The 24,669-nt window shown below is 37.0% G+C and overlaps 5 protein-coding genes across 6 annotated transcripts; 3 read left to right on the top strand and 2 right to left on the bottom strand.

Annotated features, from left to right (window-relative positions):
* The first annotated feature begins 2,629 nt into the window (after positions 1 to 2,629).
* LOC122352430 (olfactory receptor 1-like) lies at positions 2,630 to 3,628 on the top strand. The gene has a single exon (XM_043249846.1). The coding sequence runs from the start codon at positions 2,630 to 2,632 to the stop codon at positions 3,626 to 3,628; it is 999 nt and encodes a 332-aa protein (XP_043105781.1).
* A 5,196-nt stretch (positions 3,629 to 8,824) lies between these two features.
* Positions 8,825 to 9,826, top strand: LOC122352429 (olfactory receptor 51E2-like). The gene has a single exon (XM_043249845.1). It carries the CDS (start codon positions 8,825 to 8,827, stop codon positions 9,824 to 9,826), a length of 1,002 nt encoding a protein of 333 aa, XP_043105780.1.
* Positions 9,827 to 11,481: 1,655 nt separating this feature from the next.
* LOC122352428 (olfactory receptor 1-like) lies at positions 11,482 to 14,919 on the top strand. The gene is made up of 2 exons (XM_043249843.1): positions 11,482 to 11,574; positions 12,660 to 14,919. The coding sequence occupies exons 1-2, from the start codon at positions 11,482 to 11,484 to the stop codon at positions 13,692 to 13,694; spliced, it is 1,128 nt and encodes a 375-aa protein (XP_043105778.1). The 3' UTR covers positions 13,695 to 14,919.
* Positions 14,920 to 15,006: 87 nt separating this feature from the next.
* LOC122352530 (cytochrome c oxidase assembly factor 4 homolog, mitochondrial) lies at positions 15,007 to 15,689 on the bottom strand. Of its 2 annotated transcripts, none has more exons than XM_043249963.1 (2): positions 15,555 to 15,689; positions 15,007 to 15,450 (listed from the first exon to the last, which is right to left on the bottom strand). In XM_043249963.1, exon 2 carries the CDS (start codon positions 15,405 to 15,407, stop codon positions 15,174 to 15,176), a length of 234 nt encoding a protein of 77 aa, XP_043105898.1. In that variant the 5' UTR covers positions 15,408 to 15,450; positions 15,555 to 15,689; the 3' UTR covers positions 15,007 to 15,173. The 2 variants fall into 2 exon arrangements, with proteins under 2 accessions (XP_043105898.1, XP_043105899.1); XM_043249964.1 differs by having other exon boundaries at positions 15,007 to 15,408; positions 15,555 to 15,655.
* Positions 15,690 to 21,641: 5,952 nt separating this feature from the next.
* LOC122353209 (olfactory receptor 10A2-like) lies at positions 21,642 to 22,764 on the bottom strand. Its single transcript, XM_043251174.1, has one exon. The coding sequence runs from the start codon at positions 22,605 to 22,607 to the stop codon at positions 21,642 to 21,644; it is 966 nt and encodes a 321-aa protein (XP_043107109.1). The 5' UTR covers positions 22,608 to 22,764.
* Between the last annotated feature and the right edge of the window lie 1,905 nt (positions 22,765 to 24,669).

The following is a 24,669-nucleotide window of genomic DNA, read 5'->3' as shown; positions in this document are numbered from 1 at the left end:
ATATAATTATTATTTCTTTTTATTTACCCTATACCATATATTTTTTAAACACTCCTGTGCTTTCAGGGTGAACCTTTTATTTCCTTGAGTGATTACAGACCATGTAATGCAGACATGTGCTTCAGTGAACGTCTTCCTTAAATTATTGTAGATTAAAAAACATGATTGTTCATCTTTGAATCATCAATCATGTTCTTTACAGTCCATCTTTGCTTTGTCCAAAAACAACAACAACTTGACAAAACATTATTTTATAAGATTAATCTTCATAGATGCTGGCTATGATCAGTTTTGTTTAACAGGCATTTAACAATGATAGTAACATTGACTGTTAAAGAAAAATAAGTGAACAGAACAGTGTGTGAAATATCCTTAATGTACTGGAATATACACATACAGGCGTACCTCAGTAAATATGAATGTCGTGGAAAAGTTTAATTATTTCAGTAATTTAACTCAAATTGTGAAACTCATGTATTAAATAAATTCAATGCACACAGACTCAAGAAGTTTAAGTCTTTGGATCTTTTAATTGTAATGATTTTGGTTCACATTTAACAAAACCCCACCAATTCACAATCTCAACAAATTAAAATACTTTATAAAAACAATTAAAAAAAAGAATTTTTAGTGAATTGTGAATTGTTGGCCTTCTGGAAAATATGTTCATTTACGGTACATGTACTCAATATATGGTAGGGGCTCCTTTTACTTTAATTACTGCCTCAATTCGGTGTGGCATGGAGGTGGTAATAAAAGCCCAGGTTTCTTTGACAGTAGCTTTCATCTGCATTTTTTAATCTCTTGTTTTTCATTTTCCTCTTGACAATATCCCATAGATTCTCTATGGGGTTCAGGTCTCGTCAGTTTGCTGGCCAGTCAAGCACACCAACACCATGGTCATTTAACCAATTTTGGTGGTTTTGGCAATGTGGGCAGGTGACAAATCCTGCTGGAAAATGAAATCAGCTTCTTTAATAAGCTGGTCAGCAGAAGGAAGCAGTGCTCCAAAATATCTCGGTAAATTGGTGCAGTGACGTTGTTTTTAAAAAAACACAAAGAAACCAACATTAGCAGATGACACTGCACCCCAAATCATCACAGACTGTGGAAACTTAACACTGGACTTTAAGCAACTTGGGCTATGAGCTTCTCCAACCTTTCTCCAGACTCTAAGAACTTGGTTTTCAAATGAAATACAAAACTCTCATCTGAAAAGAGTAACAGTCCAGTTCTTCTCCTTAGCCCAGTTAAGACACCTCTGACGTTGTCTGTGGTTTAGGAGTGGCTTAACAAGAGGTATACGACAACTATAGCCAAATTCCTTGACACATCTGTGTGTGGTGGCTCTTGATGCCTTGATCCCATGCCTCAGTCCATTCCTTGTGAAGTTCACTTAAATTCTTAAATCGATTTTGCTTGATAATCCTCATAAGGTTCTCTCGGTTTTCTTCCACACTTTTTCCTTCCACTCAACCTTCTGTTAACATGCTTGGATGCAGCACTCCGTGAACGGCCAGCTTCTTTGCCAAAGAATGTTTGTGGCTTACCCTCCTTGAGAAGGGTGTCAATGATTGTCTTCTGGACAACTGTCAGTTCAGCAGTCTTCCCCACGATTGTGTAGCCCAGTGAACCAAACTGAACATTTTGAAGGCTCAGGAAACCTTTGTGGATGTTTTGAGTTGATTAGCTGATTGTCATTGGCATGAATTGGTCACAATTGATCACAATTAAAACAACCAAAGACTTAAATTACTTCAGTCTGTGTGCTCTGGATTAATTTAATACACAAGTTTCACAATTTGAGTTAAATACTGAAATAAATTAACTTTTCCATGACATTCTAATTTATTAAGATGCACCTGTATGTACTGGAAAACATAGAAAGTTCCAACAAAAAATTAAAATAAATAAATAACACACACACACACACACACACACACACACACAGAGACATCTGGAACAGTGTATAAATTATGATTTTTTTTTATAAAAAATTATAAGAATAAAAAGAAAACTAGCCTGTTTTTTAATCTCAGATTTTTTTTGGCATAAATTAAAGATAATTATTGGCATGATATCTGATTAGTATATGACAATGTAAATCCCTATATTTTTTAATTTTGCAGGTGGATTTTGGTTGACATATTTCTGACAATAATATTTTATATAATTATTTTATATCATTATTAGTTTCTATTATCATGCATAGGTCAATACATTTTATTTTAATCACAGCTTGTAAAGATTACTCCTGCCCTTTTTCCTGAAATCTGTAGGGAGAAGGGTTGATCCAGAAACTAAAATCCCAAGATCATGAGAATAGCCTAATATAAATATGTGTGACAGCTGAAAGAAAAATAATTGTGTGGCAGTATTGTAGAAGGTAGAGTATAAACCATGTGTGTCTTCTTTTTCTTTCCAATGATTTTATTTTAGTCACTCAATGGTTTAGAATTTGTTTTGTGTTTTAAAAAGAACATCTGATAATTTGTATCTATGTATTTACTATGACTACAAATTATGTGAATATTCCTTGTCATTTCTTGAGTGTATTCCTTCATCTTTAAGAATTATTTAATCTTTAACTGTTCTTCATCACAGGTGACACAAAAAGACAACAGGAATCATGAGCTCCATGCAGTCAGACTCCTCTGCAAATGTGACTTTTGTTCGTCCTGCTACATTTTATCTCAATGGCTTTTTTAATATTCCACTTGCAAAATACTACTATGTGTTCTTGTCTTTAGTATATGTTGTTACTGTTTTGGGGAATTCATTTATTATGTGTATCATATATTTGGTGCGTAGGCTCCACACAGCCAAATACATTGCTGTTTTTCATCTGGCTCTTTCTGATCTGTGTGGAAGCTCAGCTTTGATTCCAAAAATCATGGACACATTTTTATTTGAGCACCAGGACATTTTATATGAAGCATGTTTGGCAAATATGTTTTATGTATTTCATTTCATGAATCTGCAGTCTTTTTCATTAATTGTCCTGGCTTACGATAGATTGGTAGCTATTTGTTTTCCTCTGCGGTATCATGCCATTGTAACCAAACCAGCCATGCTTCTGATTCTAGGATTGATGTGGATTTTTTCTGTGATTTTCTTTTCTGTACTTGTAGGTTTGGTGAATAGAATTTCTTTTTGTAAATCTAATGTAATTGATACTTATTACTGTGATTTTGCCCCTATTTATAGGCTAGCTTGTAATGATAATTCTGTCCATATTTTAATGGGGAAAATTTGTTTTGGGCTCCTAATGTGCATGCCTCCAATACTGATCTTCATTTCATATTTCTGTATTGCCCTGGCTCTGCTTAAGATTTCTCATGGTGTTGACCGGATCAAAGCCATGAAAACTTGCACCTCTCATCTCATGTTGGTGGCAATTTTTTATCTACCAATTTTAAGCAATAATTTTGCATCTATGATAACACCTCTACATCCAAATGTCCGTATAATTAACAGTTCCCTGACACAAACAATGCCACCTATGCTGAATCCCATCATATACACTCTAAAGACCGAGGAGGTCATGCAATCCATAAAAGAACTGTACAAACGCAGCAGGGTGCATGCTACGATAGCAAGACATTATGAAATACAGTGGCAGAAATGATATGATATCTCAATATAATATTAGCTGACTTTTATTGTCTGTTTAAAAAGAAAACTTTGTTCTGTGTTGTAAATATATTATTAGATATGTTGGTAGTTACAACATTTAAGAAATCCTTATTTAATAATGTTTATACATTGGCATGTTAAACATGTATTTAATATATGCTCTTTGTTCCTCAGATTGGTACTGTTTCAGTGATTTACTTTTGAAACATGTTTCTTTGATGAAAATGTGAACTTGTTTGAGATGCCAATTTGCAATAAAAAATGTACGCAACCCAGGCTTTGACTTAGGAGTATCATTATACATGTATTATAATGTGTTACCTGAATCAAAGTCATGAAAACGTACACCTCGTATCTTCCAAGTTTAAGCAATAATATTGCATCATGTAATACGATTAATGTTTTAAATGTGATATTTTGAATACGTAAACATGCAAATTTTTAGATACATTTTATATGCAGTATAACAGAGCATTGCATTACAGACAGTTAGTGAAAGTGAATGCTGTTCACAAAGCTAGAAACACAGTTAATACAATTCAGTTCAGTTAATACAACAAAGTGTCCGCAGCTGGGCAATGCACCACACATCATCTCTATCTGAGGCATAACCTAACAAAATGACACAAATACAGTCTGCCCGATTATAGACATTTATTAATTCAAGCATATTTATACCATATAAATAACATTGGTATAAAACAAATAACTATTACTGCTTCCATCTTCATGAGTCTCCCTGCTACTCTGCCCACAAGCTGTGTGAGGAAAATACTAGATAGCGCAGCTTTGTCAGGAAAACAAGCAAGTAACATTCAAATAATTCATGCGAGGCAGTGAAGAAAAGCATAATGTTATGTTTTTTAATGTATCCCTTTGACTCTCATCCTCACACCGAGTCTCTTGAAGGTCTACCTCTGCAGCCGGTTGAAGAGCTTTGACTAATACGCTCTCTGATCATCCAATCATCATCAAAGAAAATGAAAAGAAAATGCTGACATTATTGTAAGCCTGCGAGATGGCTTCTGCTGAATCTGCAGTGATCTCCTCTGCTGCATCTCTATGCCGCTGAATGTATGAGCGCTATTGAGTGGCTCCATGATCTGCTGTCGTAACTCTCTTTCTATATGGCTCAAAAATTCTGCAAATATCAGTGGACCAATCTCTACAGTGCTGTCATCATCTAAAGACACCTGTCATCTTCCTGATGGCCAACTATTACTTCTACTAATACCCTGGTCCCACATCGGAGTCGACTTTGTCACCAACCTGCCAGAGTCAGAATCCTGTACTTGCATCTTGGAGGTAGTCAATAGATTGCCCAAGGCCTGTAAACTCTTTCCTCTACCTGGATTACCTAACTCTGAAAACTCAACTGTTCCACCAATTGTTCAGAAACTTTGATATCCCAGAGAGCCACAGCTGATCTCCGGGGTTTGGTGATCCTTGGGGTCTCTGTCAGTTTAACCTACAGATGCCATTTTCATTTCAACAGCCGGTACCTGCACAGTTACTGCCAATGGAATCAGAGAGATTCCAGTGGTGGGTTTCTGGTACAAGGAGAGTGAGAGAGTGTGGGACTCACATGTCCATCTCCAACATGCTGTCAGGAGACATAAGACATAAGAGCCATTCAGATGTCTGTCTACTAGGTATAGCTGTTTATGTGGCTCTGGCTGCCCTGCCATAAGATAAATCACAGCTTCATTCACCAACTGGACCTTCCACTCACTTACAGTATTCACACCCACGTTTCTCTACTGAAGCCTTACACTAACCGTCTCACTCCTTCTTTCCCAGGAACGGATAAGCCAGTCATACCTCCTCCTTCTGAGATAACTGAGGAGGACTCCATTCAGAGGAACAATCATGAGTTCCCAAAAATTACATTCTTGATCCATCACTGCTCTTGAACTTCCATCACCTCCATCCTAACAGACCTGCACTCAGAAGTCACTATAGCTTTGTCAGGTCTTAAAGTCATTTTACTGACTCTTACCTGACTCATTCAAACTCTGACTACTTACCTGCAACTCCCAATCTTCATCTTTGTCAGTCCAAAGTCCTCTCAAACCTGTAGGATGGAAAAAACTCAAAGAGTTTAAATAAAGAAAGCTATGTTGGCTAAATATCTCCAGTGATTCTGCTGGTTCCACCTAGCTCAAGTTCTCCTGGGACCAAATTCCTGCCTAGCCTCTCCTCTCCAAAAGCCAGCAAGTCATTTGGCTCCACCCTTACCTGGTCTCTCTCCAACTCCATTTCCTCCACTGTAGCTCACTTCCTCAGTTGGACCGCCTTAGTTCTAGTTTTCCCACCATTTGTTTGTTTCCTTGCTTAATATTATTATGGTGACATGACAGCAAGAAATACGTATTCTGGGTAGTGTAGTTTTTAAAATAAACGTACATTCCTTATTCTAACATATAAGGTCTTTAAGGATGTGTTTTGGTCAATTATGCATATTGCACAACCACAATATAGCTTAATCCCATTTTAAATGCACGTTTATGTCAGCATCCCACTCCCTGCAGTTGGTCTCCATGCCTCTAGAGGCCCCTGTGTTCCCCTCTGCCTTAGTTCTTCCTTGTGTGTCCTAGTTAGTGATATCTAGGTCACCTGTGCTTTGTTTTCCATTGGGTATTTAAGTTGTGATTTTTCTCCTTTGTTCTTCATTTGGTTTTTGAGTCTTGGCTGTTAATTTCTGCCTTGTGTCACCTAATTCTTTTCAAGCTACCTCAAGTAAGGTGTTTGTGGATTTTTCTTTGTGCAATTAATTGGTTTTGTTTTCTCCCCCTGTGGAGTTTTGTTTCTATTATTTGCTCTGTTACCTATACCTCTGTCTGAGAAGAACTTTTGTTGAATTTTTTTTAATTTTTTTAGTTAAATCTAGATTGCCTGGAGCTCTGCCTAGAGTGTTTCGTTTAGGTTCAACATTACTGCCCTTGTGGATAAGTGGTAAATCGCTTGACCACCACACCAGAGACCTATATTCAAGCCCAGTTTGTGACAGTTTAAACATCACACCAGAAGTGAATGAAGTATTACATGTTGATTTGATTTGTTTTACATGTTATTTCAATACAAAGACAAGATTAGACCTCTTGTTGCATGACACAAATGAGGTGGCGCAAATTGAGCATTTTGGGCATTTGGCGTTTAAAAAAAATTCTGAACTTTGACAAAATTTGTCTTAACCAATCAGGATCTTGCTCTAGTAGTGATGTAATAGACATTGTGCACATACTTTGATTATCTTCACTGTAATAAAAGAAATATGACAAACACATCTCTGCCTTTTGTTAAATGTCAGTTTTAATTAACAATAGGCATTATAAAAGCGTATTGTGAAATAAAGACAACAGTCAGAAGGCCCTCCCAATGAAGCAAATCCGTGTCTAAGTGAATTTTATGCACAATTGAAGCGAATTACACAACTGCGAATGATGCTAGTAAACTCAACTCAGCCGTCCAATTATTTGTGCAAGTCATGTCTGGTGTGAACGCACTGTGAGAACAGCCCATTTCACAATAAACCAGTGAACCTGTTGTTTCATATGGTGTGTTTAGTGAAAGCAACCTCCACTAGTTTGGCTTTATTTTCACAGCAGATCATCACAGCTAGTTTCTCAGCTGCGGGAATCCATACCTTGCATTTCAGTGCAGTGGTTCCTCGGGCAACCAGCTAAAAGAGCAAATTTCTGTAGCTTGTTGTTGAAAGTGTCTCACAAGATCTCTTTCCGACCGTGTGCTTCTGGATGCAGTAGTTCAGTTAACTCTGACAATGGTCATGACCGCATTCATGGATGGCTCATGTCCACATTGTGAGCATATGTCCATGGCTATACTAAGGTCACAGATCTAGTTTATAATGAGCCTAACCTCGCCGACTACCCAGCCCAAATCAGAAAGACTCTGCGGCTGCACTGGCTATGGGTAAGAGGGACCTGAGGATCATGGTCAGCATTGATCCCTGGGCAAGCCCCCAAAGACCCCAACCCCTATTAGTGTAGTCCTGTGGAGCCCCCGAAAGATGGTGGCGGACCCAGTGTCTCTTTTGGGGCTCCCTATGAGGATAGGTTTATCGCTGCATCAGAAGAGGGTCTATTATCTTCTTTAGCTGAGGATGATGCTTAGCAGCCCCCCAGCATGGTAGCTACTCATCAGTTGATGGCCATGCTCCTTCAGGCCGCCTAGAGGATCGATTACAAGTGAAACAAAAACCAAACAACAGGTATCATGAGTTCTATGCAGGCAGACTTCTCTGCAAATGTGACCTTCATCCTGCAGCATTATTCATCAGTGTTTTTTTTAACAAGTCACATGCAAAATACTACTGTTTTCTTGTTATTAGTGTATGTCGTGACTGTTTTGGGGATTCCATCATGTGCATTACTAACTTTATTGTTATTATCTTTAATTATGACTATTCCCACTATTCTTTGCTATTTGAAACATTGTGATGTGTTGTATAATCTAAACTGATGCAGTCGAAGGACAAAAATATTAAACAACACGTATGCAAGTACTAAATATGGCATACAACATTTTTTAATCCACACAATAAACAATGTTATATTTTACATAAAAAAGTTTCCAACTAGCATGTGTAAAAGAAGAGAAAAATAATAATATACCCTCTGTGCTATCAACACGAACACTAATCATGCTACTCTCTAAGAAAAACTACACAACTAGTATGTCTCTTCTGCATGTGTACTGTGATGTATTGCTTCAAAAACAGTATGCGGTTTATCACCTGTGCCACTGGAAACATGAATTTAGCCATCTGAATCATATGAATCCTGTTTGGCAATAATTCCATGATGTCACATGCTAAATTTACTTCTGCCCATTTTCCTCAAGTCTGTAGGGAAATGATCTATGAACTAAACTCCAAAGGGCAGGAGAATGATCTGCTATAAATTTGTTTGATGGCTGGTAAGTGAATGAGATGGTGGCAGCTTTGGAAAAGGTTGAGTATAAACCATTTGTTTCCTCAGTTTCTCGCTACTGATTTGACTGCAAATTATGTTTATTATTAGTGCAATATGAATGTATTAAAGAATATCCTAACATTAATGTGACATGAAATTATTTTAATGTGAATATTTTCTGTTATGAAATGTATTTCTGCTTAGTTCTACAGTTCTTCATCACAAGTGACACATAAAGCCAGACAACAGTCATCATGAGCTCCATGCAGTCAAACTCCTCTGCAAATGTGACCTTTGTTCGTCCTGCTACATTTTTTATCAATGGTTTTTTTAATATCCCACATGCAAAATACTACTATGTTTTCCTGTCTTTAGTGTATGTTGTGACTGTTTTAGGAAATTCATTTATCATGTGTATTATATATTTGGCCCGCAGACTCCACACAGCCAAATATATTGCTGTTTTTCACCTAGCTCTTTGTGATCTGTGTGGAAGCTCAGCTTTGATTCCAAAAGTCCTAGACATGTTTTTATTTGAGCACCAGGACATTTCCTATGAAGCATGTTTGGCAAATATGTTTTTTGTATTTCATTTCATGAATCTCCAGTCTTTGACACTTCTCGCTTTGGCTTTTGACAGATTGGTAGCTATTTGTTTTCCTCTGCGGTATCATGTCATTGTAACCAAACCAGCCATGTTTCTGATCATAGGGGCGATGTGGATATTTTCTGTCACTTTTATTGCTTCAATGGTGATTTTGATCACAAGACTCTCTATTTGTAGATCTAACATAGTCAATAGTTATTTTTGTGATCATGGCCCTATTTATAGACTAGCTTGTAATGATAATACCATAAATAGTATTATGGCAAATATTTGTTTTGGTCTCCTTATATGTATGCCGCTGATATTAATAATCATCTCATATTTCTGCATTGCTTTAGTTATGCTTAAGATTGCTCATGGTGTTGACAGGATCAAAGCCATGAAAACCTGCACCTCACATTTCATGTTGGTGGCAGTTTTTTATGTGCCACTTTTGGGTATTAATATTGCAGCTTTAGCAACATTTATCCATCCAAATGCCCGGATAATTAACAATTCTCTGACACAGACAATACCACCTCTGCTGAATCCCATCATATACACTCTAAAGACAGAGGAGGTCATGCAATCCGTCAAAGACCTGTACAAACGCAACAAAGTGAACACTAGGCTACTGCAGAGAAAAAGGCTAAATGCAAATGGTTATTGAAAAACTCATTTTGTTAAACTGTATTAAGCAGTCTTTACTTGTGTGTTGTCTATGAATATCCAATTTATATTTGCATTTATCAAATATTAATTGAACATACTTGACTGACCTGTGTGTGCAGATGTTGTAGAAAATAATCTTAGCTATAAAATTACTCAAAATATTTATGCGGCCACAGAATTTAGAAGTTGTATTGTAATTAAATTGTATTTTAATGTATTTTCTAGGAAATAGTTGAAATGTTGATATGTGATACGATTATGCATACATAAGAAAAATGATTTGCTCAAACTCATGTTGTGCCAAAGCAATCTGACTTTTTCATTTATGCTGTAGAGCAGAAAAAGTCACATTAGCATTACAATTCAGTAATGCTAATCAGTGTTGAATGTGGAAAAAAAACCTTAATTCAGTGCAAAAATGACATGAAGGTGAGTAAATGGTGACACTATTTTCATTTCACATCTCTGTGTAAAAAGATATACACAATGTACATTTTCCATATTTGTTAATAACAATATATAAATATGTATATATTTAAATAATAAAGGAATTTCACTATCATTTGTGACACAGAGTATGGAACACAATGCAAAAAAACGTCTACAGTAGCTGTTAGAAAGAACATTGTGGAGAATAAAAGATGTTTGATGAGGGGAAAAACTGATTGTAGTGGGCCCTCTAGTGGCAAAAGCAAATATTGTGCTGGATGACGGATTGACCTTAATTGTGAATTAATATATACACTGAATTACTGTTGTGTTTTCACAGTTGACTGATGTAGCAACCATATTACATAATACATTTTTAATGTCTGTAAATGGAGAAAGACACTGAATGGTGTAGTTGCACTCAGTAAGTGTTTTAACCCATAATAAAAACAAAGGCATTGTAACTAGGTCTGCCAAGATAGTTTTGGATAGAAAAGATGAAAAAAACAGTAAGAGTGTCTTAAAAGAATTCCATATGACTTTTATTGTAAATTCTTAAGCCACACAATACCTTTTGCCTTTGGTGTATTTGGGTGCTGAAGGCAAGATATCACAGGCAAACATGTGTTTTTGTGCACTGATCATTTTTGATTTTTTTTGCTTTTCATAACATGTTTCAGGCTAAAGAAAAGAAACATCCAAAATAAATGTCTAGATGTTTTTAATTCTTAAATTCTTAAAGTAATACAGTGACATATATATATATATATATATATATATATATATATATATATATATATATATATATATATATATATATATATATATATACTCACAGTGAACTGTCAGCTATATTATAACAACGTGGAAGTGTTTGGGAACAACAGCAACTCGTAAACTGTCTGAGCAGGGTCAGCGGATGCTGAGGCGCATAGTGGAAATTTTACTCAATAATGCCTCCTTTTCGTATTAAATGTAACATTTCAGAAAACGTGTAATACAAAAGATGTTTGCAATTCCTAATGTAATCAAATCAACCACATAAAGTACGGTGATATTAGTTTTATGCATTAGTTAAATTTTTCACCCTAGACATCATGTTTAAATTTATCCCAAGATATGGACCAAGAAAGAATGGCGGTTTGAACAGGACAAATACAGATACACTAATTATCTTTGAGATTATTGTCAGCTCTACAGTGTGTGCCATTGGTTGAGACTGTCATGGTCAGTCAGAAGGGACTGACTGCTCTTCATTCAGTATATAATGAATATGGGAAAGGCTACAATCCCTGCAAACCACCCAAAGACCTTACTGTGAGTATATCATAATAATAATTCATTAAGGTTATTATTATGCCAAATTTTTACCTTTTTGCATTTTACTTTTCTGCCCAGACAGGGTGAAAAAAGATGCTTCAAGAGGTCACTGGAAACAGAAATATTTCCTTTCTGTCGGCTGGCTTCTCTGGTATACCTCACATGAGATACTATTATATATTCCTGTTTATTGCTTACTTTTTTTCCTTTCTAGGAAACTCCTGCCTTATGTTTGTTATCATTACGGACCGACATCTTCAATCTTCAGCTCCTAAATACTGGACAGACATTTGTGACAGTATCACTGGAATCCTTCAGCAACTGGATGCTTTTTTGTTTGGAAATCAGTTGATCCTGTATGTCTTGTGCTTGTATATTATGCTCTCCAGCGTGTTATTTGTTTCAGTGAATTCAATAACTCTCAGTATTTTGTCTTTTGAAAGGTTAGCCATTTGTTTGCCACTGAAGTATCATATGATTGTGACCCACAGATCAGCGCTTGTTATAATAACTCTAATGCAAACAATCATCAGCAGACTTTTTTTCAGAACTAGTGTCATAATAATTCATTTCCCGAGCTGTGTCAACACGACTGTTCTTTTTCAGCTGATCTTTATGTTTCCAGTTTTTTGCAAAATCTTTTTGTATACGTGCATAGCTGGAATCTCAAGGAACTGTCAAAAAAACACAACATGTACTGATCTTTTAATAGTAGCGGCTGTATTTTCCGTGTCCATATGCCTAACATGTGTATTTTGGGTCCTTTTAAACACATTTGTGCTTTCTTCAGTGCATGACCATATAATCTCAAAGGCGACAAAGACAAAGAAGTTTATGGCGTCTGTGAAAAAGGCTCATATTAAAAAAAAGTTTTACCTGAAACATGCAGACTTTGTCTTTACCTATCATGCGAACTAAATACCATACCACATTATTTAGCATTGTAATGTTTAGACATACTGTATTTATTCAGAATAATTTATTTAGGACTGGTGAGATGTCGGCAATAAATCATAGTGCTAGGAAATATTGACAAACACACTAAAATATCATTATATTATGGCGTGCATATCTAAAAACAGTTCTTTATCACAGGTAACACAACATTCCAGACCACAGGCAGCTTGACTTCAGTGCAGTCAAACTCCTCTGCAAATGTGACCTTTGTTCGTCCTGCAACATTCTTCATCAGTGGCTTTTCTAATTTCTCACATGCAAAATACTACTATGTGTTTTTGTGTTTTGTATATGTTGTGACCATTTTGGGGAATTTATTTATCATGTGTACTATTTTATTGGCCCGCAGACTCCACACAGCCAAATACATTGCTGTTTTTAATCTGGCGCTTTCTGATCTGTGTGGAAGCTCAGCTTTGATTCCAAAACTCATAGACATGTTTTTATTCGAGCACCAGCTCATTTCATATGAAGCGTGTTTGATGAATATGTTTTTTGTGTTTCATTTTATGAACATTCAGTCTTTGACACTTCTCGCTTTGGCTTACGACAGACTGGTTGCTATTTGTTTTCCTCTGCGGTATCATGCCATTATTACAAAAACATCCATGTCACTTCTTATAGGAAGTATGTGGATGTTTTCCATGGCTTTATTTGCTGTACTCGTGGGATTAGTCAACAGACTCTCTTTTTGTAGATCTACTGTGGTGAATAGCTATTTTTGTGACCATGGCCCTGTCATCAGCCTTTCCTGTAACAATAATGACATAAATTACCTCCTGGCGTATATTTTTTTCGGTCTTCTAATTTGTCTGCCGGTGATATTGATAACCCTCTCGTATTGTTGCATTGCTGCGGCATTGCTGAAGATCGCTCATGGTGCTGATCGCATCAAAGCCATGAAAACATGCACCTCACATCTTGTGTTAGTGGCAGTTTTTTATCTCCCAATTTTAGGTGTAAATGTTAAATCGATCTCAACATCTATTGATCAAAACTCCCGGATAATTAACACTTCCCTGACACAGACAGTACCACCTATGTTGAATCCCATCATATACACTCTAAAGACAGAGGAGGTCATGCAATCCATAAAAGACCTGTACAAACGATACAAGGTGAGCACTATTACAGAAATAAATGTGAAACAGAGAATGTAAATATAAGCTCTTGATATTTCACATTTTGTCCTTAACGTTTTTGTTTAATAATTGTATGAAAAGAAAATGGCATGTCGTTTGTTGCATATAAATAACAGACAAGCTATATAATTATAATGTACTTTAACAAACATTCACTTATTATATTATTATAAAATAATTGTTCAACTTCCTCATGTGTGATTACAATTTAACATCACAGTGTTTAAATAATAATAATAAAAACTGCACAGATTTTTTTGTTGCTTTTTTGTTGTCATTTCCACTGACACCACTAAGGTAGTTTTATTGCAAAATATGATTTAAATTAAATTTCAAGGTTGTTTCAACAACGGCTTAATGTAAATTACATTTGTATGAAAAAATGATGACATATGTTTTGATGTACATTGTCAAAGCTCATAAGAAAAGGCATTCAACTAGTCATTCAACCCTAAGGTGACATTTAGAGAAGCAAAGTCAAATATTTAAAGGGCTAGCATATCCTGATATTGCTGAGTTCTATGTGTTCCTGGAGCATTTTATTCCAAATATTTAATTTGACCATATCTCTACACCTAAACCTTACACATTAGTACTGCTTAAAATCAGAGGAAATGATGACACTGCCGTACAAGCACCAAACACTGACTGCAAGCCCAAACTTGCAACAACACAGTGTAAGTAAAGAAGGTCAAATATAGGTAAAAAGGTTAAATAAAGCTTCTTTAAAAGAGCAAAGTACTAAATCACAAAGACGGAACTACCAAGAATGGTACGTATTATTTGCATGTTGGCATCAGCTTTCCTGACATAATCATACACTGTAAATATGCAGCATGTGAATTACACTTTACAACTTTAGGCCTACATTTGAAATGAGAAGGCCTTCAGTGGATCAACAGCTTTCAAAGGATTCTGCAGTTTAACCAGGGGGAATTTATTTGCAAGTGATGCTATTGAGAATTTTGGTTTTGATCAAAGATCAAACATCCTTTGCCTATCTGGACCCGTTGATATTGTCTAGGATGAATGAACAATTGAGAATTTAACTATTTCTCATGTTCGATAAAATCAAATCAAATAAATACAAATAAATATGGACGGTTCTTAATCGCGCCAAGCGTATCACATATCATAAATACTTTTGAAAACATATAGTACTGTTGCTTCACAGTAAGAGAAAGCATATAAATGTTTTTTTTTTAATGAGGACATATAATAGAGTGATACGTAGGGCGCACTTCTCTCAAACCTACGAGCAAGAACTCAGGGGAACTGTTTTAAGATTGTTCGGCAAACCCTTATCCAGTCGATGATGATGTGACAAAAGTTTACACATTTTTTGGCTTCTTTATTTTGATGATCAAATAAATATGTACATATTTCTAACATATTTCTAAAAGAACATTTTCCAAGATATATTTCCGTGCCTGACAGAAATTCTGGACAACATGCCTTTAGTCAAGTGAACGCAATGGATGTGGTTATCTGCGCGGACTACTGTGTAGCAGTAGTCCTCTGCTTCAGAAGCTGCTCTTTGCGAGTGTTCTGGTAGGAGGTCATGCACTCCTTGAACTTCTGAACCTCGGCCTGGCACTTCCTCCAGTCCTGATGTTCAGCCATGCAGTCCTGCAGAGCGTAGTGCAGCTGAGCACAGCCTGTCCTGGAGATCATCCCGTCCACCGGATCATCCTCGTCCTCACTCCTGCTCCGGTTGTGAGTCGATGTCATCCTTAATTTAAAGCGCGTTACGGTCAGTAGCGACACTGGTATCCTAAAACAATACGGGTGAAAAGCTGTTCGTATGTATGGGATTGTCTTTCGCACTCGAAGCTTTGTAGCAAATCTCTTAAAGGATATGTATTTACATAAACTTGCCTTTGGCGTTTAAGATTTCGAGAGCTTCAGGAGGGTTTCATAACTTCTCTAGTAGGGAACGTTTCATATGACGAACAGGAAATGTGTTACATTTTTCTGAGTCCGAGTCCAATTATTAACAGTAGGTGTAATTACACTTATAACTCACAAGATGGCGGTGTTGTATCAGGCTGAAGAGCTTGCTCGGTGAAGAAACGATTCTTCTAATGAATTTAATCAAGATCTATTAGATTTATGATTTATTGTTCATTGTGGTCATTGTGTGTCATTGAGGTAATATAAGAAATCAAGGCATAAATATATAAAACATATGAAAAGAGAATAACAAAAAACTAAATAGAGAATATGAATTAAAAAAATAAGAAGAAGAAGGACAAATTAATAATATGAAGACAGAGTAGTAATCTCGATTATAATATTATATAAAAGAGAAATTAATACGCCCAAGTAAGTTTTAAAAAGTGACTTAAAAATGGATACAGAAGGATCTCAAGGCTCTACTGATCTCTTCCATAACTAGGGCCCAACCACCAAAAATCCCCTCTTCACAGGAGCCTACTGAGGAACCAAAAGAAGATTCTGGTAACTTAGGCTTCTAGTGGGTGTATAGAAATGTAGCAGCTCAGAGACATAACTAGAGGCCTGGTTGTGTAGAGATTTATAGAACAGTAAAACTTTAAAATTGATACTAAACCGAATCGGCAGCCAATGGACGTCCCTTAATATTGGGGTAATATGGTATGATAGTGTTAAGAAATCTAGCAACAGAGTTTTGGACCAATTGTAGCCAAGTAATTTTTAATCTCTAAGAACATAGAATTAAAAAAAAGTTTGCTTTTTCTCTCTGATCTTTCGCCATTAAACTGTTTTATTTGTGTTGGAAGCACAGGCTCAGGCAGCACCACTGCTCCCTGCAAAGTAGACCTACACGGTTTACAATCATTTCAAGTATTCTAGTTTCCATAACTTAAAATGTGTTCCTTAAAAACAATGAGGTGACTGGTTAATTAGTAATAATTACACGGTTTCACTGTTAAAATACATAGTATAATACAAAATAAACTATTATAACAAATGCCTGCAAAGGGCATCAAAGGCCTGGGAATTGCTGTTGTTACATTGTTTAATATTGACCGAACATTTAATTCAAATATCCACAGTTTTAATTTTTGGCCACCTTTTTGGGACAGAAATGATACAGCCTCTTTAATTTCTTCAACAGAAACGCGTCGACTTCACAACCCAAAATAGTCCATGGCTATAAAATCCATCAGACAACTGTATCAATAAAAAGCTATTTTTAACTATCTACCTTACATTGCAATTTCTAAATATTGTCATTTAATAATAAATAATTAATTTACTTTTATTTACTTTTATCTTGACCCCTAGGTGTTTTTATTTATTTATTTTTGAGGGAGGGGGCAAGGATTTGGCCTTAAGTGTCACATTTAGTCTGTTTATTTTTGTAACAACTATAAAAACTCTGAGGGAAAAAACAGAGGAGGCATTGTAACAAACAAACAAGCTAAAAAACTCTTATAAAACTGTAAACGTAAAGCTTTAAAATCTTTTTAGAACAACCCACCAATTAAAGATCTAAAATAAACAAATAATAGACAATAATGAATAGTTAGTTAGATATAAAAGAGCTAACAAATGCTAGCTATGCTCGCACAATATGGGAAAATAAAGAGATGTGTTCTTTATTACTAAATGCAGTAAGTAAAAGTATATGGCCGAAAACATATGTGAGTAAAAAGTAAAAATGTACAACTTAAAATTTTAAAAATGTTAAAACTTAAAAAGTACTTTTTTTCTGACAGACATACAGAAGTTTGGTTAAATGGAGGAAATGAAACAAAATGCAATGGCACAGGTCAAACACATATCTAGTGCAGGAATAACAATCAACTGCCTTTCATTTATCAGATGAGAACTAAAATCTAAATCATCTCTCTTCGTATAACATTCATTAAATCATTCATTCATTTAACATAAGTATGGGACATCCAAAAATTACACTTAAAAAACTGAATGTGACAGTAAGTCATACAGGCTCTGTTAATTAATCAGTATCTTCTTAAGTGAAACAATAGGCATATGTATATACTGATATTTTAAACTTGACTGTCGTCTTTACTTGGTGTGATTTCTGTAGCGGTCCTGTACCCTTGCATTATATGGACTAAAAATCTTTGCTTGTTTTTATCTAAAGAAGAAAAGTCTGGGACTCATTAAGTGAACTATCACTTTTAATTAAAATGTGATGCATAGGTTAGAAACATATTCCAAACAGAAACTTTTTAAGTTGAAATAAAATTGTAAGGAGTAAAAAGTGTTTTTTTTCTTCAGAAATGTAATCAAGTAAAAGTAAAGGAAAGTTTAAACTACTTGAATAAAGTAAAAAAATTCCCCTAAAATAATACTTAAGTACAGTAATCAAGTTTCAACTATTTCAATTTACATATCCATTGTACAAGTGATCCAGAGCCTTTTTGATTCACCAGATGTCTTTAATTGTTTTGAGTTGAAACAGCTTCTCCAGATGAACTAATGTGTCCAATCTGCCATTGGTCAGACAAAAATACAGTAACATACAGTACTTGTCTAGTCGTTGAAATCTAAAGTTTAGAACAAAACACAGGCATCTCATTAGACGCCTACAGTATTCATACTTTGTATTGAAATTACAATCCAATGGGAAAGCACAATCATAAACAACTTAATGACTCCCCAAACAGTTTAATTCTCTATAAATTAAGATAACCGACAAATTTGTCTGTCTTATTAAAGCAGTTCAGAGACACAAACAAATTAAGTCTATTCTGTGTGAATGATTTCTGCTCTAATTAACCCCAGGCTGCTCTCATCTCATGAGGGTCAGAGTTAATGACCTTAGAAGAGACACAGTGATACACAACAATGTTCATCCCCTTAGCAAGTTAAGTGATGTTTCCGAAGTCAAAAACACTTCATAATGCTCTCATAAAACTTGAGAGAGAGAGAGAGAGAGAGAGAGAGAGAGAGAGAGAGAGAGAGAGAGAAATGTCTGCCCAAATACTAGCTAAACCTGACGAAATCTCCAAAAATGCAGGTTTTCTGTAAGGTCTAAGGTTTAGGGGTAGCAATTTACTTTACAGTACGTGTACTTACCTGGTACATACATGCTAAATATTTTGTACAGGTAAAGGAGTGGTAACACAAGCTACTTTCCTAATGTTTACATACATGACTGATTGATTTAGGCAAGTCATTCCACCAGCTGGGGGCTGTCCAGAAAAAAGTCAGTGAGAGTGATTTTGTGCCTCTTTGGGAAGGTACCATGAGGTGTCTTTCATTTGCAGAGGGTAGGTCTGAACTAGCGAGTTGTGATCATTTAATAATAAATATATTCACTGCATTTAAAAAAGGTAAAGTCACAAATGGCTAAAAGAATTCTGCTTCCCGCTCTCTGTTCTGTAAAATTCTGTAGCAGCGGCAACGATTTCAGCCAATCAGAGTTGTTGCTATGCCTAATAGTTAAAACAACAACCAATCATGCACGAAACAGTAATTTTGTACCTTTGATGTGAGAACATTTATGTATGTTAATTTCAGTTATGTCAGAAAATTATTTGTGTAAGGGTCCCGTAGAACGGATTCCAGAGGCCCTGGTCGAAGGTTTAATACGTGTTCAATCTTTGCTTTCGCTTCTGAACTTATCAGAATTTAGTTTCAATTTTGATCTTGCTCCATGCTTAATCTGACTCCAATTTCAAGTGATTGTTAATTTTAGGTACCATTCATAATTATCAATTGTGGAAGAATTTAGATATTTGAAATATTCTGGAAAACTCATCAACTCATCATTTAGTCTTTTTTTTCATTACGAACCCAGTGTCGCTTAGGAATTCAGGCGGCCATTTACTGAACCCTTGACATGGCTGGACAGTTCCAACATTACTCAAAAGGTGAAGGGTGGTTATAATGCCTTATGTGAACTACCCACCGGCATGTTTTGAACAAAGAGGACATTTAACTAAATAACCACAAAATACCAAACAACTTCACCGTGTTAATGATTCAAAATGGTCTAACCCTCACCATACCATGCGTTAATTATGCTCTGTCCTGCCACAATACCGTGGACACACTGGACTACACATTAATCTACTCAAATGAATAATTTCAGAGAGTTCGGAATGAGTCAAATATAACAATTTATTATTATTAGTCAGGCATCATGCCAATTACACAAACCAATTCAGCCAATTCAGTGTTACATTTATGTTAATACAAAACATCAAATTCCCAAAGATAAATCTAGAGTAAAAGATGCATACCTGACCTTTAGAAAGTACATAGTGTTGTGTATGGAGACACACACTACGGGCCCATCTGGCTACAGAATCGCGCCTTGGCATGTTTTGTCACTCTCCTTATATATTCAGACCAGACCATGAAGGTTGTTGGATCGGATATAAAACCATAAAAATACTTTTTAGGTTCCCCTGCTCCAGGGTTCTAGGGTCCCCTTCTCACATCTTTTCCATAATACAAATGATTTCTGTGAAATTGAGATCTTTAAAATGAGACCAAACATGAAAAATAAACAACAGGTTCCCATGACACATGGTATATAATGCCATATTCTTAATGAACTTTGAGCCAAGTCTTTTTGGGAAGAAGGAGGGGAGGCAGGAAGGGCAGAGGTGAAAAGGGGTGTCGTAAACAACAGGGATGTTTGCTCTTTTTGAAATCCTTCGTTCCTTTGGAGATACCTTCTCATTGTCCTCTATAGGGCCCTGTGCTCACTGTCTGGCACCATGGAGACTGAATTTGTCACCTGAAATTGGCACCGATGCCCTGTGCTTTTCACAGATGAGAGCAGGTTTAACCCTGAGGACATGTGACAGGCGTGAAAGAGTCTGGAGAAGCCAGGGATAATGTTATGCTGCCTGTAACGTTGTTTATCATGACTGGTTTAGTGATGGGTCAGTGATGGTCTGGGAAGACATATCTATGGAGAAACAAACCTGTACAGGCAATGGCACCCTGACTGCCAGTAGGTATCAGGATAAAATCCTCAGACCCTACACTGGTGCCGTGGGTCCTGGGTTCCTCCTGGTGCATGACAATGCCCGGCCCTATGTATGCATCCCACCCTCGCCTGACATAAATCCAATAGAATACCTCTAGAACATTGTGTTTCGTTCTATCTGATGCCGCCAGTTTACACCTCAGACTGTCCAGGAGGTATGTGATTCCCTTTCTAGATCTGTGAGGAAATACCCCAGAACAACCATAGTCTCATTAGCCATTAAGCCATGCAAACTTCTAAGTACCCTTTTGCTGCGAGTTGCCACAATGAAATTTCAGCAATATGGACTAACCTGCTGCGTCATTTTTTCACTTTGATTTTCTGGGTGCTATTGAATACAGCTCGGGGTAGGCTGTGTATTATGTAAAAGTGTTCCTTTAACGTTTTTTTGAGCAGTGTGTTGAGCGCATGTGTTGGTGTGTTATAAGAGAGACTGTATACAATTGCAACATAGAATAGTAATGATTAGAAATCCTATATATTATATAAATATACATTTAGGAGCAAGGACCACAACAAAATATGTAAATGTATAAGCAAAAAGTGGATCATATGCAAAACAAAAAGTCCACATCCAGGCACTCACATAGCAAGTAAAGTTAGACACCAACTGTGTAAGATCTAGTGGACCTAAAGAAGACACAAAGTGTTCATGGTACCAGACTTTAAATACATTATTATTATTATTATTACCCAGCTAATGACCAGCTTAGATCTTATTAGAACATGCTTCTCTTTTTTTAGCATCAAGCAGCTTTGATTTTAGATTTACAGTTTAACAGTTATAATAATAAAAGTGTGTGTGCGTGTGCGTGTGTGTGTGTGTGTGTGTGTGTGTGTCTTTCTTTATAGATAATTGCAGAGCAAATGTAGATTTGGAGATTTTATTGAAAAACTAAAATATGAACACAAAATAATATTGTCACAGAAGCATCATAAAAAGCCTCCAAGATAACAATATAAATACTCTCAGCAAATCACTTAAATCACAGTTATGTTGTACATTAATGTGAAGTTTTTAGAGGATGAACAGACAGTCTCTTGGTTATTATTGAATGAATCCTGTTTCGAATCTCTTTAGTTTTCAGTGAGTAGAGGATGGGATTCACAAAGGGTGTGATGAGGGACGACAAAGATAAGCTCACCAGACCTACGCTTGGGTTCCAAATAATTCCAAAAAATGTAAAACAAAAGATGATTACAATAGGAATAAAGAAAAGGGCCACTATTATGAGGTGCTCTATGCAAGTGGCCAGTGCTTTAAAACGGCTCTGATTATTTTTCATTCTGAACACGACAGCCAGAATACACATGTAGGTCAAAAAAATTAAAATCAAAGGTACAGTAACAAAGAGTATAGTTAAAGCAGTGGCGAAATTCCACTGTGATGTCATATCTCCACAAGCGAGTATTAAAACAGGAGCGTAATCGCAAAAATAGCTGTGGACCTCAAGAGAGTCACAAAAGGACAGGGTTGGGATGGATATAACAGCATACGCAACTAAAACAATACAAAATAACCAAACTGCACTGATTATAGAAGTCATTCTGGTGTTTGTGTTAATAGATTCTTGTCTTAAAGGGAAACAGATTGCAATGAACCTGTCATAAGCGAGAATGCATAAGGAAAATGGTTCGAGGGATAAAAAAGTATAGTAGGTGTACATTTGCACAATGCACAGTTTGAACGGCACAAAATTGTCTCGAACAATGTAAGTCTTGATCATGCTTGGCACAAGAGAAGTGCTTAGAACAAGATCAACCACAGCTAGATTAGCAATAGCCATGAACTTTGGGACATGCAGACGCTGGTCATAGAAAATGATGGTGATCAGAAAGACATTGCACATGACTGTGATCACATAAAGCACAGTGAGGAACATAGCATAAATGTCACTGTAAGGCATTGAACTCAAGCCAACAATATAAAATCCTGCAGGCGTAATGATGGAAATGTTGCCGTTTTGCATGGCTGTCCTTTTTTTACGACCCAGCTTCCTTGCAGCTTGCTTTGCTGTAAGTGGACGAGAAACCAAATACCTGCGAGAAACAGTCACAAAAAGCCTGAGCTTTACAAATTACCTTTACTATCTGTGTTATTTGAGGTCATCAGCCCCTATGACATTCAGCTAGAAATATACCAGTGAAAATCTACATTTTCATATGTTACAGTGATTGTACAAATAATCATTAACACATACATATGGATAACAAACCACAGTTTTTGTCTCTGCTTCACAATTGTGGATCACTGTGAATCCTGACTGTGATCTTAAGAACATTTTAGCCAATATATTAGCAAATTCTTCCTCCAGAGGTGTCATTAAACTGGAAAGAACCTCTTGTATCTAAAAAGTCTTTAGAGAAAAGACATTCATTAGCACTTTTTACTTAATGTGAGATTAATGAAGGTGCAACTAGTTGCTTTAAGCGGCACTAATTAGTAATTAGTTTATTTTTGTTACAACAATAAAAAACTCCCAAAGGGGGGTGAAAAGGTTGCCTTATGCAAAAAAAAGTGTTCAATTTTAGAAACAACCCCTTTTATTTTATGCCATTGCATATAAAGGTAATATATAAAAAATCTAAAAGAAATTAGAGTATCGTGGAAAAAAAGGTTTAATATATTCTAGATTCATAACATGAAAAAGGTAAAATATTTTAAAAGTTTTTTTGTTTTAGAGCTTACAGCTCATGAAATTCAAAAATTGTAAGATATTTGAATATTTCCTAAGATCAAAACAAGGATTTGCAAAACAGAAAAGTTCAAGTTCCTTAAACTATATTCATTAGTGATTGTCACGGTTTGAGGAGAGACGAGGCAGGCAGACAGGGGAATACTTGAGCTGTTTAATAAACTTAGGAGCGGCGAGACGCCGAGCAAACATTTGCTCAAAACAAAGTAAACACAACAGTAAATACTCAAGTGCGGGAAGTCCGAGTCAGAAGGGGTATTTCCGCAGGAGGATAGTGCTTAACGCAGACAGAAGCGTGTGGTCGTAACTTCAATCCCAGCCGAAGAACGACTGGGCTTCCGGTGTATATATGGGAGTGAGTTGATTACTGACAGGTGTGGTGAACAGGTGGTTAGAATTCAGGAGATGATGAGTGGGTGATAGGCGTGGGAGACGGTGATCTGGCGGGTGTGTTTGTGACACTACCCCCCCCTCCACGGGCGCCTTGGAAGCACGCATTGGAATGGGGTGAGCCTGGTGGTGGTCTGGCGGAGAGAGTTCTGGGCATACTCGGCCCAGGGCAGGTACTGGTTCCAGCTGTTCTGGTTCTGGTGGCAGTAGGCGCGTAGGTAGCGGGCAAGCTCCTGGACCTTGCGTTCCGTTTGGCCGTTGGCCTGGGGATGGTACCCGGAGGTGAGGCTGACCGTCACCCCCAGTAGACGGAAGAACTCTCACCATACCCGTGATGTGAATTGCGGGCCTCGGTCCGACACAATGTCTTCGGGTAGTCCGAAGTTTCGGAAGACATGGTTGAAGAGGGCCAGAGCGGTGTCCAGAGCTGTGGGGATACTAGGTAAAGGGACAAATTTGCACATTTTAGAAAAACGGTCTACTATTATTAAAACAGTGGTATGACCGTCAGAGGGAGGCAGGTCGGTAGCGAAGTCAATCCCAATGTGGGACCAGGGCCGCTCGGGTATGGGGAGAGGTTGGAGCTTGCCCTCCGGGAGCCTACGAGGTGTGGAGGTCACAGCACAGATTGGACAGGAGCGAACATACCGGGTAACGTTGTGGGCCATACGTGGCCACCAGAACCTTTGGGAGAGAATGGAGAGGGTTCGGTACCTGCCAGGATGCCCGGTTCCCGGAGAGGTGTGTGCGGAGTCCAGGAGGGCGAGGCGCAGGCGAGATGGAACATATTGACGGCCCTCCGGACCTCCCGGCGGAGCGGGCTCCTCGCGGCTGGCGGCACGGATCTGGTCCTCCAGTTCCCACACTATAGGAGCTGCAAATACATGAGGAGGCAGAATGGGTTCGGGTGAGTCGGGTACCTGATCAGGTTGGTGAATACGGGAGA

Source organism: Puntigrus tetrazona, chromosome 10 (assembly GCF_018831695.1).
Source record: "Puntigrus tetrazona isolate hp1 chromosome 10, ASM1883169v1, whole genome shotgun sequence".
Classification (NCBI taxonomy): Eukaryota; Metazoa; Chordata; class Actinopteri; order Cypriniformes; family Cyprinidae; genus Puntigrus; species Puntigrus tetrazona.
This window is presented reverse-complemented; position numbering and strand designations above follow the sequence as displayed.

What these genes read in the sequence shown, in the direction of transcription:
- LOC122352429 (XM_043249845.1), top strand. Translation starts at nt 8,825, where the DNA reads ATGAGCTCCATGCAGTCAAACTCCTCTGCAAATGTGACCTTTGTTCGT.
- LOC122353209 (XM_043251174.1), bottom strand. Translation starts at nt 22,607, where the DNA reads ATGCAAAACGGCAACATTTCCATCATTACGCCTGCAGGATTTTATATT.
- LOC122352530 (XM_043249963.1), bottom strand. Translation starts at nt 15,407, where the DNA reads ATGACATCGACTCACAACCGGAGCAGGAGTGAGGACGAGGATGATCCG.
- LOC122352428 (XM_043249843.1), top strand. Translation starts at nt 11,482, where the DNA reads ATGGTCAGTCAGAAGGGACTGACTGCTCTTCATTCAGTATATAATGAA. An exon ending in AACCACCCAAAGACCTTACT is followed by an intron (nt 11,575 to 12,659) that starts GTGAGTATATCA and finishes ATCTAAAAACAG; the next exon opens with TTCTTTATCACAGGTAACAC.
- LOC122352430 (XM_043249846.1), top strand. Translation starts at nt 2,630, where the DNA reads ATGAGCTCCATGCAGTCAGACTCCTCTGCAAATGTGACTTTTGTTCGT.